We start from the raw sequence: 20,014 nt of genomic DNA, 5'->3' as shown, positions 1-20,014 counted from the left end.
CACTTAATAAACTCTTGTTGTACCAAATTTGACTTTGTTTGGACTTTTTTTGACCATAGGAACGCATTAATTTATTTTCAATGCATTCCTATGGGAAACCGTGCTTCGCAAGACGAAAAATTCGCTAGACGAAAAAATTCGCGGAACGAATTAATTTCGTCTTGCGAGGCACCACTGTAAAGTGTCGGACCTTCCCCCTCAAACCCTGTTTTTGGAGCGAACAACCCTGCAGTCTCGGATTACTTAGTCCTACCAAAATCTCTGCATAATTGCAATTACAGTACAATTTGGCATAGGATTACAGTCCAAGGCTGTGCCGTTATTTCAAAATATATTATATTTACTTTGAACATGATTGTGGAAAGCCTGGGAAATGAAAGCCAATGTGGAATTGGAAAACTACAACACACTCTTCCCTGAAATTCGCTGGGTTACAAACATCGTGATTGGAGTTGGCTGTGAAGCTGGAAACTAATTTCAGTGCAACTTCTTTAGCTATATGTATTTTAAGGCTGTGACCTTCAAATGGGGCAAGAGGTGTAGGAGGGACAGTATTTGCTACCAAGCAGCTGTGAAATATTGTGTCGTGCACCAAACGAACAATCTAGCGCAGGAATGGGCAAGAGACGAACCGTGTGTAATGAATACTGCACCTCACTGGGTGGCCCCTGTTTGTAGAATCTCATACTTTCTCCGCTCCCTGGTCTCAAAAGCATAACCACCACTAAGCCTGTTAAAACATGCACGCAATATAGTGGTACCTCAGTTCTCATATGTAATCCATCCCGGAAGACCGTTCGGGTTCTGAAACGTTCGAAAACCAAGGCGCAAAGAGCTGTCGGCAAATTCAGTTGAGAAAATTGAAAAACACACAGCGGAAAAACACATGAGGCGTGGTCGGAAATGGAAGCATTCACTTCTGGGTTTTCGGCGTTCGGGTTCTGAAACGTTCGTCAATGGAGACATTTGAGAACTGAGCTGCCACTGTATTCTGTAAGAGGAGGGGCTCTATTTGCAGGAAGGCATGGAATCCAGGGGCAGTCAACATGGTGCCCTAAGAACTTTGTTGGGCTACAACTCCCATCAGCCCCCAAACTGGTCTGGCCAATGGTCAGGGATGATGGGAGCTATAGTCCAAGAACAGATGGGCTAACCCTGGAGTGAAGCAATGAACCGGCATGACACCAGGGATTGCTTCGCCTTCTGTACTCATCAGCCTAATCTGGATCCAGGGCTGAATCTGATGTGCTAACTGATCGCTGAGCAAATGTGCTCTTCTTGAACTAATCTGGTATGGAGTCTGCAGGACACAGCAAACTTGCACCACTTTGAATAATGGAGTAGACTTGCTTGGGCACGTCGGCGTGAGAAGGGGAGGAAAAGATGGGCGGAGGAGGAACCGAGGTGGCCACAGTGATGCTCTGGTCCTCATCACTCACCACTGTCACCTCCCCAGCCCCCTCCTGAATCAAAGCATTGAGTCCTTCCAAGTCGGAGCAGCTGATCTCAGCACCGCTGATGAAAGCCTGGGTAGCCGAGGCTTCGTGGCTGCCGACGGGGATGTCGGGAATCAGAGTCTGGCTGGGCGTGCTTCTATCTGCTGGACTGTGGGTTGTGAGGAGCACGGCCGGTTGGCCCATCGAAATGCTTTCCGCTTGAGACCCCGGGGGCAGAGGGGGAGCCAGCAAGCTCACTTGCTGCAGGATTTGCAACTGGCTGTTGCCAGACAGATCTTCTTGGTTCTGGCTTATTAAGGCTGGCGGCACAATGTTCACGGAAGCCGCTTGCACCAGACCGCCGGCTTGGGGTACCTGATGTCCGACGATGATCTTCACCTGCCCTTTGCCGTATGACGAAGCCTGTAGCGGGACCTGGAGGTGGCTGACGGTAATAGGGGCGCAGCTTGGCCTCGTGGGGTCCACCTGGAACTGCAAAACGGCCAGCTCCGGGTTCTTCGCCCCGTTGTACTCAACGTGTTGCCTCTTGTGGCTCCGCAAGGAGTCTTCCCGGACAAACGAGGCCTCGCAGAGATCGCACTTGAAAGCTTTCTTGGCCTCCAGCCTGGCCACTTGCCTGGAGCCGCCTTCCTTCGGCCGGTCTCCTTCGCCCTTCTCGGCCGCCTTCTTCTTGGCCCTGACCTTGTCCCCGTGCGCCTTTTTCATGTGCGTGGTGAGGTTGCTGCGCTGCTTGGTGTCAAAGCTGCAGAACTCGCACTTAAACGGCCGGTCCTTGAAGTGGATCCTCTCGTGCACCTTGAGGGTGGCCTTGTTGGAGCAGGAGTAGCTGCACTCCGAGCATTTCACCGGCTGCTCGGGCTGGTGGGTGCGCAGGTGGTGCCGGAGGCTGGTCTTGTTCCCGCACTGGAACTCGCACTCGAGGCACCGGTAGGCGTTCTCCATGCTGTGCTTGATGCGGATGTGCGACTTCAGGTTGCCCTTCATGGCGCAGCGCACGTCGCAGTAGTCGCACTTGTAGGGCTTCTCCCCCGTGTGGACACGCATGTGCCTCTTCAAGTCTGAGTTGATTTTGAATTTGGCGCTGCAGAGGCGGCACTGGAAGGGAGCATCTCCTGTCCATGAGAAAAGCGTTTCGAATTAGGGGCGTTTGGACCAAGAGAGAAGCAGGACAATAAGGATAAATTCCAATGGATTTGCATTGGTGTTTCTGAAAGATGATGATGATTTATTTACCGCCCTTTATAGGAAGTGTTGAACACTAAAAACGTATTTTACAAAGTGAAATAATAAAAAACAAAGAATAAAAAGAGATAGCATAGTAAAATTAATCATAATAACAGTACCCACCTGCAACACATTTAACAGGCCATAGATTATTTACAGTGGCACCTCGGGTTACATACACTTCAGGTTACATACGCTTCAGATTACAGACTCCGCCAACCCAGAAATAGTGCTTCAGGTTAGGAACTTTGCTTCAGGATGAGAACAGAAATCGTGCTCTGGCGGCGCGGCGGCAGCTGGAGGCCCCATTAGCTAAAGTGGTGCTTCAGGTTAAGAACAGTTTCAGGTTAAGAAGGGACCTCCGGAACGAATTAAGTACTTAACCCGAGGTACCACTGTAATGGCCAAAGGCTTGGGTAAAGAGGAAAGTTTTTGCCGGCTGTCTAAATACATGTAATGATGGTGCCAGGCGAACCTCTCTAGGGAGAGCATTCCACAGATGGGGAGCCACCACAGAAAAGGCCCCTTCTCGTGTTGTATCCCTACAAACCTCTTGGGGAGAGGGGGACATAGAGAAGGGCCTCGGATGACAAGTGCAAGGTCCGGGGCGGTTCATATGGGGAGAGATGGTCCTTAAGGTATTGATGTCCTGAGCTGTGTAAGGCAGTCATAGGCAAACTCCAGCCCTCCACATGTTTGGGACTGCAATTCCCACCATCCCTGACCACTGATTCTGTTAGCTAGGGATGATGGGAATTGTAGTCCCAAACACCCGGAGGGCCAGAGTCTGCATATGCCTGGTGTAAGGCTTTATAGGTCAACACCAGCACTTTGAATTGGGCCTGGAAACTAAATGGCAGCCAGGGCAGTTGGGCCAGGATTGACATTATATGATCAAACCGTCTTGTTCTGGTGAGCAATCTGGAGCTAGCCCATGAACATGAGGAGACTCCTGCTAGCTCAGACTAAAGCACCACTGTGTCTAGGATTCTCTTCCCATAGCTGCCATCCCATAGCTGCACATGGAAATCCCACAAACACCACAGAAGTCTCCAGGGAGTGACCCCCAGCAACTGGTATTCAGAGTAGCATATTGCCTCCAAAAATTGGACGTAATATACTGTCATCTTGGTTAGCAGCCACTGAAAGCATTATCCTCCATACATTTGCCCGCCTCCCCTTCTAAAGCCATCCAAGCTAGTGGCATCACAAAGCAAACCTCACAGTTTAACATAAATAATCAAGAATCTTTGGACACCCTAAAGCAGCCTTTCCGGGTCCCCAGATGTTGTTGGACTACAACTCCCATCACCCCTAGCTAGCAAGGCCAGAGCTCAGGGATGATGGGAGTTGTAGTCCAACAATATCTGGGGACCCACAGGTTGAGAAAGGCTGCCCTAAAGGCTAATAAAATTTACCTTGACATCTGATGAAGAGGGCTTGAGCCCACAAAATCTTTGGCCACAATGAATTTACTACGACTTTGAAGGTGCCATGACACTTTGGGTTGTGCCCAGTCTTTCTCAGCGTAGTCCCACTGAAATGAATGGACCCAAGTTTTCATCATGCTACCCATTGCAACACCGGGATCCCTTTCAGCTGAGACCCCATCAGTCATTTTAGTGCCTGTTCTGTCAATTTGCACCATAAAATTTCATTGTCCCCACCCCTCTTTCGCAAGAGATGGGTTTCTCTTCTTTTGAGCGGGACAGGGCATAATTTGTCTGCAGCCACAAATGCACAAACCCAACACTTTACCATCAAATGCAAATAAATGCATCTTTATACCTACTATCTGAAGGGGAGGGAAGACAGGACACCTGCATTCTGAAACCTACAGACCCCCCCCCCCCAGAAAAAAATGCCACCATTTCCTTGCCTGCCCTTCGCTTTCCCCCATATCTCCCAATAGCTCTCCTCCAGTTATTTCTCTGCCGGTCTGATATGCAAGCTTTGCATATTTAATTATTATAGTAACATTATTGTCGTCCCCCCCCCCCCAGCGAAGTATCTGTTTGAAAAGGAAAGCAAACAGAATGCATTGAAAAGGGGAGTAAATGGAGAATACCAATGTTCAGGAGCAAAGACAGACCTCTGCACAACAATTTGCAGGAATTATATCCGAAAACATGCCTTAGCTTTCGTAGCGTTACGCCTCCACAGCTGGTAGGACCTGCCTAATCAACAGAGCAATACAGCGCAAACATGCACAGTATTGATACCTTTCACAATACGAACGGCGGGGTTTTCGTTTCGCAAAGAGTAGCCAATTATCGCTAATACCACATCACAAAGCAGCACTGTTGACTTATTGCTGCTCTAAGCTACTTGAACAGCGCGGAGCTCCTTTGTTATTCCGTGTATATCACGCTCAGAAGTGAGTGAATGAGCCACGGGGCGCCATTTAAGGCAGAAATAAAATGTAAGGAGGTCCTTGGTTCAGTGAACGTTGCAGCTCTTTTAAAAAATCACAACACACATGGCTTAATTTACTTTACCAGTTAATATTTTATAGATCTTCATAAATGGAAGACTGTTAAAAAAAATATGTAGGCGCAAGTTGCTTACCCGGCTACATATTTCATTGATCGGGCAGAAGATATTTCAAACGGCGATGTGGCATACTGTGCTAATCCACAAGCTTGCTTAATAATTGAGACCCTGGGTGTAAAATGTTTATTATACACATTTTATTAATGAAGACACACAGCCTGCCAGTTCAATTTGTTTTACAGGCTGGCCCTTCCAGCTGCGTATACTACTGGGTGAACTGCAAGAGACAGTCATTGGATTTTTACCCATTTTCCTGATGAAAACCGGGTGCTGCACATGATCCAATAGTCCCCAATTTCAGATGCCAAGCCATACTATTGGAGATCTGCAGAAGCTAAATGTCAGCCGTACATTTAATGTTCCAATCTAGAGATTGATCTGTGTCGCCAGTTCTTTTTCCTCCTCAATGACCCTATTGGATTTGACTTTGGCAAAGGAAATTTAATTTATTACTATTTTCTTTTTCTTTGCAGAGCTTCATTTGTAAAAAATGAAATGCCCATGCAAGAAGAGAATGGAAATTAAGAGGGGACTTCTGAATGGCCAGGACGCGGGTGGCGCTGTGGGTTAAACCACAGAGCCTAGGGCTTGCCGATCAGAAGGTTGGCGGTTCAAATCCCCACGACGGGGTGAGCTCCCGTTGCTTGGTCCCTGCTCCTGCCAACCTAGCAGTTCGAAAGCACATCAAGTGCAAGTAGATAAATAGGTACCGCTCCAGCGGGAAGGTAAACAGCGTTTCCGTGCGCTGCTCTGGTTCGCCAGAAGCGGCATAGTCATGCTGGCCACATGACCCGGAAGCTGTACACCGGCTCCCTCGGCCAATAAAGCGAGATGAGCACCGCAACCCCAGAGTCGGCCATGACTGGACCTAATGGTCAGGGGTTCCTTTACCTTTACTGAATGGCCGAGCCTAAGACCTGCAGGATCTGAGTCCAAGCAGAGATGGCAAGGATAGCCTTTCCTTTGGAGATTCTAGCAGGGTTGTGTGAAAGGGCAGAGCATCACATTCCAAGAACCTCAACACACCTGGGAAGTCCTCTCTAGGCACAGGCATGCTGCATCATTCCTTGCACTTGATAAGCAACACAAAGCCTGTGGATGGGCAATGCCTAGTAGGAAGATTTAGCACCCTGGCCTTCTGACCATGCCAGGTCAACAGACCAGGGGCTCTGGCTTGCTGTTCCTCAGGCTCCAGCTCCAGCTGTTGGTTCTAGGAACCCCGAGTTTGAGATCCTCCACACTGAAGCAGGTCAGCCCACAGCCCTGGTTTGGCCCTGACGCAGCTCTGTATTTTAAGTTTTTACTCATAATGGGTGGAACAGCATCTGGAGAGGACATGGGCAATGTCTGGTGAACGCCTTAAGATGTGAGATACTTACAGCCAACTTTTGAGCAGGCCAACTGTTGGGAGTTCCAGTGTGATGCAGGTTCTTAATAGTTTTCCCCAACGAATCCAGCACTAGACTTTTATACACATGTGAGTGTTAGGAAACCTGTGCCTTATAGACTCAACTGCTGTCCAACTGCTCGCTCTATGAAAATTCACTTTACAAAAACGAGGAACCTTGCTATGCACATTGTAGATTCAGATACCCAAATAGCCAGTCCTTCATGTCCTCCTCTGTAAACCAATCAGCCTTAGAGAAGCCTTACTTTTTGGTCATGGCAGGAAGAATAGGAGAGACTGGACAAATAAGAGAACACTTTCTCCTTCCTTGTTTGCCTTTTGCAAGGTTCCAGAGGGTTTTCCGTCATTTGGGGGTCAGATTTCCATGGTCAGGAATACATTCAAAATTTCCCCATAGGAATCAATGGAATTTGAAGAGTTGTTATGTGAACTCTCGCCTAGCAATTGATTTCCTGAGAAGTGGTTGTGTTTGCATAGTGAGACGTGCTTGTATATAAATATTTGGGGCAGGAAAACACAGCTAAAAGGAGGTTTGCAAACATCACCAGTCAGCTGGCCCGCAAAGCTCTGTGAAAAGCTCTCTGCTTATGGCTTTGCAAGATCATCGGATCGTGTGAAGCCCCTTTGTCTTTTTCCTCCCTGCAATAATCACGGAGCATCTGATCCCCAATCCCAACATGAGACAACGTATGGCAGACCTGCCCCTGTCCTTACCTGTATGGGACCTGAGATGCACCGTGAGCTGGCTGGAATTGCGGCTTGCGTAAGGGCAGATCTGGCACTTGAAAGGGCGCTCGTTCGAATGGATGCGCTGGTGCTTGTTCAGGCTGCTGCTTTCGGAAGCTGCGTAGTCACAGTGCTTGCACTTGTAGGGCTTCACTCCACTGTGGGATCGCATGTGCATTTTCAGCTTGTCTTTGCGGCTGAAGCTCTTTCCACAAACCTCACATTTGTGGGGCTTGTCACCTAAAACAACGGCAACAACAAAAGGCGAAGGTGCAGCAGGGTTGAGATCAGTTGCATTACACGGAACAAAGAGATTCTTAATGGAAGAATGTTTCCCTTTCCCTTTCTGTCATGGGCTTATTATACTTTAGAGGTTTCCTCCATGCTATTTGTCTTTTTCTCCAGCAAACTGAGGATGTGCAGAGAGGCAGGCATAGTTTTGAGAATGCATCTGCTTGCAATACATTAATTTTACAGGTGGGATCTGAAACAAAACACTGCAGTGTGCAATGCTTTCGATGAGGGCTCCAGCCACCCAATTCTATCTCCTCCCTGCACCATCTTCCATCTCAATAGTTAGTTATCCTTCTACACCCATTGAGTATGTTCTGGTGGATCCTTTTCTTTCGATTGTGGTTTTTCTTGATGGAGGGGAGGGTTGAATCCAAGCTATGCTACAGTATTTTATTTATCCATTGAAGTCTATCAGCAAATCATGCTTCCATCCTTGGGACACCTTAAAATAGCTTCTCAGCATGAACCAAGAAATGGGACGGAGTGGTGCTGTGGGTCAAACCACAGAGCCTAGGACATGCCAATCAGAAGGTCGGCGATTCAAATCCCCACGACGGGGTGAGCTCCCATTGTTCGGTCCCTGCTCCTGCCAACCTAGCAGTTCGAAAGCACGTCAAGTGCAAGTAGATAAGTAGGTACTGCTCCAGTGGGAAGGTAAACGGCGTTTCCGTGCGCTGCTCTGGTTCACCAGAAGCGGCTTAGTCACGCTGGCCACATGACCCAGAAGCTGTACGCCAGCTCCCTCGGCCAATAAAGCGAGATGAGCGCTGCAACCCCAGAGTCAGCGACGACTGGACCTAATGATCAGGGGTCCCTTTACCTTTATGAACCAATAAGTGACCTTTCCAGAGAATGGGATGCTTCATTCTACCCTTTTTCATATCTCTGTCTCCTTTCTTCCCCTTTCCAGCCTCTCCATCCCCCCTCCCACGGTTGTCAGTCCCCTTCCCCCACTCTCTCAACATTCTGTGTGATATTTATGGGTTGCCCAATTCCTTCCGCCTCAAGTACTCCACCCGCCCAAAGATTTTTTTAGCACCTGCAAATCTCAGGGTTACTTCAAGTCTGCAGGTACTCCTGGGGGTGGAAATGAGGGAGGAAAAAGAACAAAGATGTGTTTAAGGAAAAAATACAAATACAAAATTGCAATGTAACATACTCCCATGCACTCCTGTATAAACTGATACAGTGTTATTATCTTAATGCATATATAGATGTTAATCACCTACTACGTTCCGTATAAACTCATTCCAAATGTCATCGTATTTATCCAAGCGAAGTCTGCGCCCATAAGCAGAACGCAAATGGGCCCAGGAGATCTGTGTACATTGGTGGTGGGGGGCAGGTAGGGAAATTAGGGCTATATAACTCAGTTTAAGGCTCTATAAGGCTGCTTACCAGTGTGTGTTCTTAAATGTCGTTCCATGTCTTTCATACCATAGGATGTCTTGAACTGGCAGCCTGGGGAGGGAAAAAAAGGAGAGGGCCAGCTATTATTTATTTATTGACTTTTACCCTACACTTTCTCCAAGGGTCCCAGGGTATGCGATTCCCCCCTCCACACAACAACTTTAAATCTTTGAGTGGCCCAAAGCCACCCGCTGAGTTAAATGACTGGGAATTTGAACCCAGGTCTCCCTGGGCCTAGTGCAACACTGGTCCTCAACAGGCATACATGACCTAGAACTAGGCCTCAGCCAGAACTCTGCTCCTTATTCCTCTCCCTGGACATCAAACTTCTCCGTATGGCAGCAGTCAGCAAGTCCGCTGGGAGACAGCCATGTTGTTTCCTGACATTGGCGTTGCTCGCAATTGACATGGCAACAGGAAACAGGGTAGCATTTCCTTCAGGGCAACCTTCGGGTGGGCAGAGCAGAGGCACGAGTGGGTGGAGCAATAGATGTAAATTTCCCCTTCGTACAGCAGACTAGTTTCTACCCAAACTCGCACACACCTCGGTGTTAGAAATTAGCCAGGCGCCAGGCACGTTTTGCTACTGGCGAGGGTCCAACTGCAACCACATGGAAATCTGTTTGCCACGCTGGCAACTGACATCTCCATGTGGCTGGCCCCTCCAGGTTTCAGCAGAAGAGCTTATTTATTCTGTTTATATTGCACTTTTTTCTCCAAGGAGAACATGGTTCACTCCCCTCCTCGGTTAATTCCTACAATGACCCTGTGAGGTAGCTTAAGAGGCTGGGACTGGCCCAAGGTCACGCAGTGAGCTTCATGACTGAGTGGGAATTTGAACCCTGATCTCCCAAGTCCTAGTCCGATACTCTAACCACTACACCACACAGGCTTCCTAAAGCACTTATGCAGCTATATAAATTAAGTAAATAAATACAGTGGTACCTCGGGTTACATACGCTTCAGGTTACAGACTCCGCTAACCCAGAAATAGTACCTCAGGTTAAGAACTTTGCTTCAGGATGAGAACAGAAATCGTGCTCCGGCGGTGCGGCAGCAGCAGGAGGCCCCATTAGCTAAAGTGGTGCTTCAGGTTAAGAACAGTTTCAGGTTAAGAACAGACCTCCGGAACGAATTAAGTGCTTAACCCGAGGTACCACTGTATGGGGAAAGCAAAAGACCACTTAGAGGAGGATCTGAAATATTTTCAGTGAAGCTTGAATTTATTTTATTCTGGATTACTTTATTTGATGTTTTATTGTGTTGTAAACTGCTTTGAGATTTTTTCTTTAAGATATAAAGCGGTACAGAAATGAAATTAAGTAGTAGTAGTAGTAATAGTAGTAGTTTCACAGCAAAAAAGAAAAAAAAAAGGCACCTAGACATTCCGTTGTGGCAACCGTAACCTAGGTTTAAATTGCCATTTGGGGATTAGCTTATATATCTGAGTTTATAACACTGCTCTCCATCCTCTATCCAGAGAAGCAAGAGACACTGGCAGAGTCAAAGAGCATACCCCAGTCACTTGGGATGTGAAACACAGCCAGTGAGGGTGCAGTTTTGGGACAGCTCCATGGGGAAGATAAGAGAGGTTCCCCTGGGTCTGGGATTCCCCTTCAATTCCACACTCAGATCCCGGATAGGCAGATAAAGTTGAAGTGCACTCAGCAAGCTTCAAAGCTGAGCAAGGATTTAATTCCACACCCTCCTGGTTCAGGCCCAATGACCCCCTAGTAGGTAGGTGTGCAGGTGTTTTGCCTGAATTACCAACACTGTCTGAGGTTAGAAGCACAGTGAGGAATGGACATAACTTCCAGGTAAGATTCTCAAGTGAAGACAGGTTCTGAAATGGAACATTCTGATGAAGTTAGCTGACCTAATTACACAAGCAAGGCTTCCCACCCACCTACCTTCCCGTGACTTTGGCCTGCGTGATCAATGGCTATATAAATTAATTAAAAAGCGCTTCCATGAATCTTCTTGAAACTTTGCGGCCATGTCACTGATTAAAATCGTTTAAGCATTTCCAATTTATTTTCCCCCCTCTGGAAGCAGCAGAGCAAAGCAGAGGATGTAAGGAACGAATCAGAAGAACAATTCACGAGGGGCAAAGCCCTTTGAGGTCCCCGAGACTCCTTGGGGTGGGGTGAGGCAAGAAAATCCTGAAAAAGGAGGCTATCATTTTTACTGCGTATCATCTATACGTATACGGAATCCATACTGATGAGCCTCACTAAGTGGAAAGTGCATTTTTTCTTTCCTTCCAAAGACAGCTTTTGTCAATCATATTCCTGCTAATATGCAGGCAATGTTTCCCAAAGCAATGGCAGCTAAAGAGGGTAGTGTGGTGTAGTGGTTAGAGTGTTGGACTAGAGTTCAAATCCCGACTCACCAATGAAGCTCCCTGGGTGACCTTGGGCCTCTCAGGCCAATCTATCTCGCAGGGTTGTTGTAAGGGGCTTGGGTAGGTGTTTGTTGCTGTTGATGCTAATTATATATATATATATTTATACTGGATCTTGTGATTTATGTGGAAATTTGGCTGTGCGCTTTTTGATGTTTCATTTATTGTTGATGACTAGTTTTGTTATGTTTGCAGTTATGTATTTTTTTTATATGTTGCAAGCCACCTTGCACACGGTTTGAACTTTGGAAGAAGAAGAAGAGTTTGGATTTGATATCCCGCCTTTCACGCCCCTTCAGGAGTCTCAAAGTGGCTAACAATCTCCTTTCCCTTCCTCCCCCACAACAAACACTCTGTGAGGTGAGTGGGGCTGAGAGACTTCAAAGAAGTGTGACTGGCCCAAGGTCACCCAGCAGCTGCATGTGGAGGAGCGGAGACGCGAACCCGGTTCCCCAGATTACGAGACTACCGCTCTTAACCACTACACCACACTGGCTCTCCAGTGGAAAGGCAGTATACAGTCATACCTCGGGCTGAATGTGCTTCAGGTTGAGCGCTTTCGGGTTGTGCTCTGTGGCAACCCGGAAGTAACGGAGCACATTACTTCCGGGTTTTGCCGCTCGCACATGTGCAGACGCTCACAATGACATCATGCGCATGTGCGGAAGCGGCAAAACGCGACCCGTTCGCATCCCGAGGTACCACTGTACAAAGGATTGATTGAATAGGAGGGGGCAATAACAATGTTTACCCACCTTATTTATTTATTGAATTTATATACCCGCCCTATAACCACAGGTCTCAGGGTGGTTGAACTCCTTGGAATAAAAGATGGGGTGTAAACACAGCAAACAAATAAATAACCCATCCTCCCCAACTGCTATGAGGTTTATAGCAATTGCCACTGTTTTTTTCCACCTGTGAAGGAGATTTTGAACCTTCCTACCCTAAAGCAACAGAATAGAATGGTGGGATCCGTGAACCAGCAACAGCCAGGGGATCTAAACCACAGAAGCAGTCACTTCTATGGTCCCAATACTGCCACACTGTCTAAACCAGGAATAGGCAAACTCGGCCCTCCAGATGTTTTTGGCCTACAACCATGATCCCTGGCTAACAGGACCAGTGGTCAGGGATGATGGGGATTGTAGTCCCAAAACGTCTGGAGGGCCAAGTTTGCCTATGCCTGGTCTAAACACAGGCATATACCTTACCTGGATAGCAGCAGTTAAGTTTCTTTTGCGCCCCTGATGTGGCGGACTTTCTGGCGCGAGGTTTCGGTGTAGTGGTGACAACGGCGGCAGGCTGAGGCTCACTGCTCTCACCAGGTAGGTAGGTTTGGTAGCCATGCTCAAAAACAAACTCTGGCGCAGAAACTCAAAAGCAACCAGGAAAAAAAGAAGACTTGTTTTAACATCAGAGCACTGCAAAACCACATAGCTTCTGCGAACCCTCAATATAAGAAGAACATAAAATTACTCCCAATCTCGAGACTATAATGCAATCTTCTTTTCTTTTTCTTAACTGCTTCCTTGTCAGTGAGAGAAACGCCACAAGGTTCACTAATCAAAGCTGGTCAGGAAGGAAACTTTTAAGTTAGCTATGAGACTGAGCCCCCATATGCACTATGAATTTGAGGAGCTCTGGCTCTCTGCACAGAAGCCTTGGAAGTGTATTTTGTGAATGGCGCTGAGAGTTGTTAAGCTACTCCTCTTCCCAAATCACTTACAGGCAAGAAGGAGAAAAGAGCCAACTTTTGCAATACTTCTCCCATCTTACCCAGTATTTCCTGTTCTGACTGGCAGTGACTCTGCCAGAGTCAAGCAGAGAGGACTTTTCCATTACTTGCTATCTGAACATTTGAATTGGGAAGATCTGCATGGAAGGCATGTGCTCTACCACTAAGGCATTTCCCCCAAGTTCACAACCCACAAGTGGCATACATTGAGCCATACCAATGACCAATCTAGGCCAATGTTCTCAGCTCGGACTGGCAGCAGCTCTCCATGATCTTAAGCAAAGACATTTCTTTTCTTTGGAGACGCCGGTGGGACAAAGCTTTAGTGCAGGGGTCAGCAAACTTTTCCAGCAACTTTTCCTGTCAACATCATGGCATCGGAATGTAACTAAAGACAGGCATACAAAATCAGGCCAAAGTTCCATCAAGTAGTATAACAATGGAACAGTTTGGTCCGGGGGTCAGCAAACTTTTTCAGCAGAGGGCCTGTCCACTGTCCCTCAGACCTTGTGGGGGGCCGGACTATATTTTGGGAAAAAAATAATAATGAATGAATTCCTATGCCCCCAAATAACCCAGAGATGCATTTTAAATAAAAGCACACATTCTACTCATGTAAAAACACCAGGCAGGCCTCACTAATAACCCAGAGATGCATTTTAAATAAAAGGACACATTCTACTCATGTAAAAACATGCTGATTCCCAGACCGACCGCAGGCCAGATTTAGATGGCGATTGGGCCGGATTCGGCCCCCCGGCCTTAGTTTGCCTACCCATGCTTTAGTGTTTCCATTTGCCCAGGGTACCTCTGCTGCTGAAGCATACAATGCTAGGGCTTAGTTTTGCCACAAAGATGCCACTACCCAAACTTCCTGGATAAATACCTGTTATCGTTTGGGTTTCTGAAGTGATGGTCCTTGTTGTGGTTTGGGTCTGGGTCGCTGGCACGGTTTCTTCTGCTACAAACTGCACTGTGCTGGTGGTCTCCGCTGTCGTGCCGGACAACTGGCAGCCGCTTCTCTTGTGAGCGACGAACGCATCTAGGTTATTGAACTGCTGCTTGCACAGGCCACAAATGTGAATATCTGGTGTGAGCTCCACCAAGACAGTGGTGCCTCCTGGAACTGTCAAAAGACATCAAATTGAACAAAACAATTAATAATTACCACAGAAATGGCAACAGAATTTTTATGTGTTGCCAAGGTTATTGTTTGCAAGTTACTGGAAACAATGAAATGCTTGAACAGGGTTCACCAACATGGCAGGCATCCTGGTACCCATTGAGCCTCTGAGCCTCCCCATGAACTGCCCACTTGGTCATGACGTATCCTCCCTTGGAAATCACGTAAAGTTGAAGGAGAAAGTTGGAAGAGTGATGCTCTTTCTCATTTCCTCTTTCAGCTCTATGTGCTTTTTGAGGCTGATTAATTCAACTAGCTCTGACGTTTACCCAGATTGTGTAGAAAAGTGGAACATGTGTGCATTCCCTTTCTCTATTTCTGTCTCCGGGGGGTGAGGGGTGGGGAGAGGAGCAGAGAAAAGAGGGTTTGGTGTCCACAGCACTTGCTGAAAAATTCAAGGGTGCCCACTGACCTTGGTGAACTCTGCGTTAGAAAAACATTATTATCCCACAGTAGGTTATCAGCAACTCAAAAGAAGCTTCAGCAGTAAATAAATAAATAGTTGTTTATTTATACCCTGCCCTCCTCGGCCAGGGCGGCTACCACCAAATACGAATTACAATAAAACATAATAGAGAAGAAACACACAACAAACAAACAGTTAATTAAATACATCTTAAAATGCAGCCTCATTTTAGTAGTAGGCCATAAATCAAGACCATAAAAGGAGGAAACATCAGATACTCACCTGAGCCAGCTATCCATGCTGGTCCTACATGGGCCAGCAAAAAAGCCAAGGGAAACTTTATACAGTGGTACCTCGGGTTACATACGCTTCAGGTTACATACGCTTCAGGTTACAGACTCCGCTAACCCAGAAACAGTACCTCGGGTTAAGAACTTTGCTTCAGGATGAGAACAGAAATCGTGCTCCGGCGGTGCAGCGACAGCAGGAGGCCCCATTAGATAAAGTGGTGCTTCAAGTTAAGAACAGTTTTAGGTTTAGAACGGACCTTCGGAACGAATTAAGTACTTAACCCGAGGTACCACTGTATACCAAATCCGATTTAAGGGGTCAGAGAGTCTAAGCCAAAGGCCAGGCGAACAGGTCCGTCTTGCAGGCCCTGAGGAAAGATGTCAAATCCCGCAGGGCCCTAGTCTCTTGTGACAGAGCGTTCCACCACATCGGGGCCAGTACTGAAAAGGCCCTGGCCCTAGTTGAAACCAATCTAACCTCCTTGAGGCTTGGGACCTCCAAAGTGTTGTTATTTACGGACCTTAAGGTCCTCCGTGGGGCACATCAGCAGTAGTGGCAATGTGTGAGCTGGCAGACCACGCACTGCACACTGCTTTAGCATCCATGCGCATTGACATTAGTCAAGATACATCTGCTCTCTGCTCCAAGATTTAACTTCTGGAGTCCATAGGAATGGAGCTCAGCATTGAAGGATAGCAAGACTAGCCGAAAAGACTAAAAAAATTAACAAGTGGAACATAAGGTACCTTTATTTATCCATCACAGACCTTATTATTGCCAGGTGGAGTTACAAGATAATAGTGCACATGTTCATGCATGAGAGTCGCCAAGATGTCAGGTTTTAAATCCTCTACAGATTGCTATAAGTTAAACGGCGAATGTGCAGGGAGAATGCGATGAGACGAGGCCTTTTCAGTGACTACACCAATATTGTGAAATATTTGTGAAGAATCGATGACCCCCTCTGTTGTGCTTAAATTCCACCAGGATTTTGCTTGCTAAGTTCATTTTTACCTATGATCTCTGCAATTGCTTTTAAACAGTTAAAAAAAATTGCTGTGTTCCTACACACACCTGTTCAAAACGTATTTATTTGTATTGCTGAATTCTTTGTATTTCAATGTATTTATTCTAAATTGTTGTATGGCACTCTTGACTGATGCACTAGAAGGATGGAACAGAAATGAATGCTAGGTAGGTCAGGTTGAGATATTGTGATGGGCACAATATTGCCTACTGAAACACCCCTAGTCCAGCCATTTTAACCTGCTTACGTTATATGGAAGCTTTTCCCCAGGAAATCACGCGCAGGAAGGCAGCTCGCAATGTCACTTTATGCATATTTACTCAACCTGGATTTACTCCCAGGTAAGTCTGTGTAATGGATTGCAGCTTTAACATATTTAAATTCCAGCAGCACAAATAGCTCCATTGTGTGATCTCTTAAAACCTTCCCACAGAGAGAACACATTCGCTTAAGAAACTTTAAAAATCGCTTTTTCTTTTAATGTATTACTCTGGTGCTGGCCAGGCTAATGCGCCCTGAGTTCAGCCTTGAGCAATTGCAGAATGGCTCATGTGGAGAGGATGCACGTGCAGCGTCCTACATGTGAGGTTATGGGGCTGGCCATAGTTTAGGGGAAGAGCATATGCACACAGAAGGTACCAGGTTCAATCCTGGCCATCTCCCAGTTAACAGGACCAGGTATCCCAGGCGACTGGAAAGACTGCCTGAGCTACTAAGAAAGTTGCTGTCAGTCAGTGTAGCCAGTACTGGACGACGCGGACTAATCTGGTGTAAGGCAGCCTTCTGTACTACTACTACTACTACTAATAATAATAATAATAATAATAATATCTGGGTGGCTTCCAATAAAACACTACAATACAATAACCTATTAAACATTAAAAGCTTCCCTAAACAGGGCTGCCTTCAGATGTCTTCTAAAAGTTTGGTAGTTATTTTTGTCTTTGACATCTGGTGGGAATGGCGTTCCACAGGGCGGGCGCCACTACCGAGAAGGCCCTCTGCCTGGTTCCCTGTAACCTCACTTCTCACAGGGAGGGAACCACCAGAAAGCCCTCTGCATGTCCGGGCAGAACGATGGAGGTGGAGACGCTTCTTCGGGTATACTGGACCGAGGCCGTTTAGGGCTTTAAAGGTCAACACCAACACTTTGAATTGTGCTTGGAAACGTACTGGGAGCCAGTGTAGGTCTTTCAAGACCGGTGTTATGTGGTCTCAGCAGCCGCTCCCAGTCACCAGTCTAGCTGCTGCATTCTGGATTAGTTGTAGTTTCCGGGTCACCTTCAAAGATAGCCCCACATAGAGCGCATTGCAGTAGTCCAAGCGGGAGATAACCAGAGCATGCACCACTCTGGCAAGACAGCCTGGGGGCAGGTAGGGTCTCAGCCTGCGTACCAGATGGAGCTGATAAACAGCTGCCCTGGACACAGAATTGACCTGCGCCTCCATGGACAGCTGTGAGTCCAGAATGACTCCCAGGCTGTACACCTGGTCCTTCAGGGACACAGTTACCCCATTCAGGGGGTAACTTTTTGCTAGGGGGGTATAGAAAGTCCAAATGCAAGAACAAAAGCCCTCGCCTAGGAAGGGCCTCTGAATTCCTTGCAAGCAGAAGAATAAAACAGCACCCCAAACCAGGTTGCATTGGAGGTGCTGGAACCAGGCCTTGATCTGCTTGCACGCAGCGCTTTTGGCGCACGCTGCAAGTTGTACGGTAAAAAAAAACGGATTATGTCACCCCCCCCTCCATCTGCTGCAATCCTGCACATAATTAAATGCAACTAAACCAACCAAGAATGCTCAAACCTGCTGGCTTTAGCACCCGAAACCCTCCCGGTTCCTTATGAAAGGCGATGCACCGTTTTTGACCCTCTCCCCACCCGGCCCCCGGCTTGTCTCAATGCCACCCTCCGGCCCGCCTTTCCCCAACCTGGCGGCTGCTCTTCCCACCCAGGTTCCCGGGCCCCGTTTTCACGCTCCAGATTCCCGGGCTGCGCGAGCGCTCGCTTCTTCCGCTACTCAGGTTTCGGGGCCGGCCGGAGCGCAGGCTCCGCGCGGCTTCTGCCAGCTCCGGGCCCGGGAGCGCGGATAAGCCGCGCAGCCACTTACATTGCACGGGGCTGGCGAAAGGCTGGCCGGTCGCGGCGCTCGGGTTCATCGCAGCCGTCGCGGATTCGCAGCAGCCGCGCGCCAGGCGCAGCTTTGCAAAAAAGAAAAAAGGGGGTGGGGGTGGGGAGAGGAAAAACGAACGAACAAGGAGACTTTGCAACGTCCTCGCGGGTGTCCCCCCCCCCCCACATCAGAAGGCGGGGACGGATGTGGAGGGACTGTGGAGCATGCTCTGTAGCAGCAACCGATGCCGTCGCGAGGCTCTTTGCCCACAGAAGGGAGCAAAGGGCGCTTGCAATGCATGCCTCTGGTAGCAATGCAACTCAGGAGTAAGTCTGCTGAGTTGAGATGGACTTGCTCCCCGGTCAGTGCGCACACAGGATTGCAACCCTGGAGAAAAGCGAGGGACAGTGTAGCAAAATAGGCTCTACGGTGGCATTTCTGGCTGAGCTACGGCAATGCAGCAAAGGGTTTTCTTTTTCTTTTTCTTTGCCTCCTGTATCCTCGGGACAATACTGTAGATCCGAATGGGGACATTTCACTCGGTGCTCGGAATGTGCATCTATTTAAACGTGCCTGCTCCGAAGCTGCTTTCTCTCCGCTTGCCCATTCATTTATGGCATTCGCGTGCCACCCAGTGAAACAAGTCCTCTGATCACCTAGAAAATTTAAATTATTAAAACACAAATACAAGAAGTTAGCCGCTAAAATAATCAATACAAAAGCTGTGCCAGCACAGAGTTAGTGTAAAACCAGCATGAAATCACGGTGATACATGGTGACTCCAGAGACTGTCAATATCTGCATTCTGGAACTTTAGGCCTGTGCATTTAAAATGGTTTAAAGTGCTCTGCCACCCTAGCATAACAAATCCACTTCAAAATAAAAATAAGAAATGGACCTCTTTGCAGTTTGGAAAGTGACAGGGAGACACATTGAAAGGTGTGTGATTAATTGGGAAATGTGCACACCTTGCAAGCAAATCGGGATGAATGCAAGATGAATTCTCATTGCCATATAAGCACTCCATAAAGAAAACAACGATTGTTCAATAAAGACTGGACCCGAGTCACATTTGTAGAGTAAACCCTACACAAATCTGGAGCGGAGTCCCTAAGACAGTTGGATGGTGCATTGCACGCCTCCTTCCGGCAGCTCCTGCAAGCTGGTTGCAAACATATTGCTCTGCTTTCCTTTGGATCACATCAGCGAGATGGAGAGGAGGTAGCCCAAGAACTCCATACACACTGTCCAGGCTTCTGCCCCAGAGACGTCATTATGGTGTTTACTAAGGGTGGCACTGTGGGTTAAACCACTGAGCCTAGGACTTGCCGATCAGAAGGTCGGCAGTTCGAATCCCCGCGACGGGGAGAGCCCCCGTTGCTCAGTCCCAGCTCCTGCCAACCTAGCAGTTCGAAAGCACATCAAAGTACAAGTAGATAAATAGGTACCACTCCAGCAGGAAGGTAAACGGTGTTTCCATGCGCTGCTCTGGTTCGCCAGAAGCTGCTTAGTCATGCTGGCCACATGACCCGGAAGCTGTACGCCAGTTCCCTCAGCCAATAAAGCGAGATGAGCGCCGCAACCCCAGAGTCGGCCACGACTGGACCTAACGGTCAGGGGTCCCTTTACCTTTTTAACGATACAAAACCAATGTGGTTTGACTTTAAACCCCCCCCCCCCGGAGGTGCACCCCATTGTCTCTTGAGACAGATGGATGCCACTAACAACTGACATCCAAATTATTATTAATTCTATATTATTTCTAACATGTATAGGTTGTC

The 20,014-nt window shown here is 47.6% G+C and overlaps 1 protein-coding gene across 2 annotated transcripts; it reads right to left on the bottom strand.

Moving 5' to 3' along the window:
- Positions 1 to 319: 319 nt before the first annotated feature.
- On the bottom strand, positions 320 to 18,435 carry ZFP64 (ZFP64 zinc finger protein). 2 transcript variants are annotated; one of them, XM_083508066.1, is made up of 6 exons: positions 18,231 to 18,435; positions 14,101 to 14,340; positions 12,691 to 12,852; positions 9,061 to 9,123; positions 7,357 to 7,608; positions 320 to 2,569 (listed from the first exon to the last, which is right to left on the bottom strand). In XM_083508066.1, the coding sequence occupies exons 1-6, from the start codon at positions 18,277 to 18,279 to the stop codon at positions 1,284 to 1,286; spliced, it is 2,052 nt and encodes a 683-aa protein (XP_083364192.1). In that variant the 5' UTR covers positions 18,280 to 18,435; the 3' UTR covers positions 320 to 1,283. The 2 variants fall into 2 exon arrangements, with proteins under 2 accessions (XP_083364192.1, XP_083364193.1); XM_083508067.1 differs by lacking the exon at positions 18,231 to 18,435 and adding an exon at positions 14,667 to 15,009.
- Positions 18,436 to 20,014: the final 1,579 nt, after the last annotated feature.

The sequence above is a fragment of the Podarcis liolepis genome (genome assembly GCF_965112155.1).
Source record: "Podarcis liolepis genome assembly, chromosome: 6".
NCBI classification, from domain to species: domain Eukaryota; kingdom Metazoa; phylum Chordata; class Lepidosauria; order Squamata; family Lacertidae; genus Podarcis; species Podarcis liolepis.
Note: the sequence above shows the minus strand (reverse complement) of the source record. Positions and strands in the feature narration are given on the sequence as shown.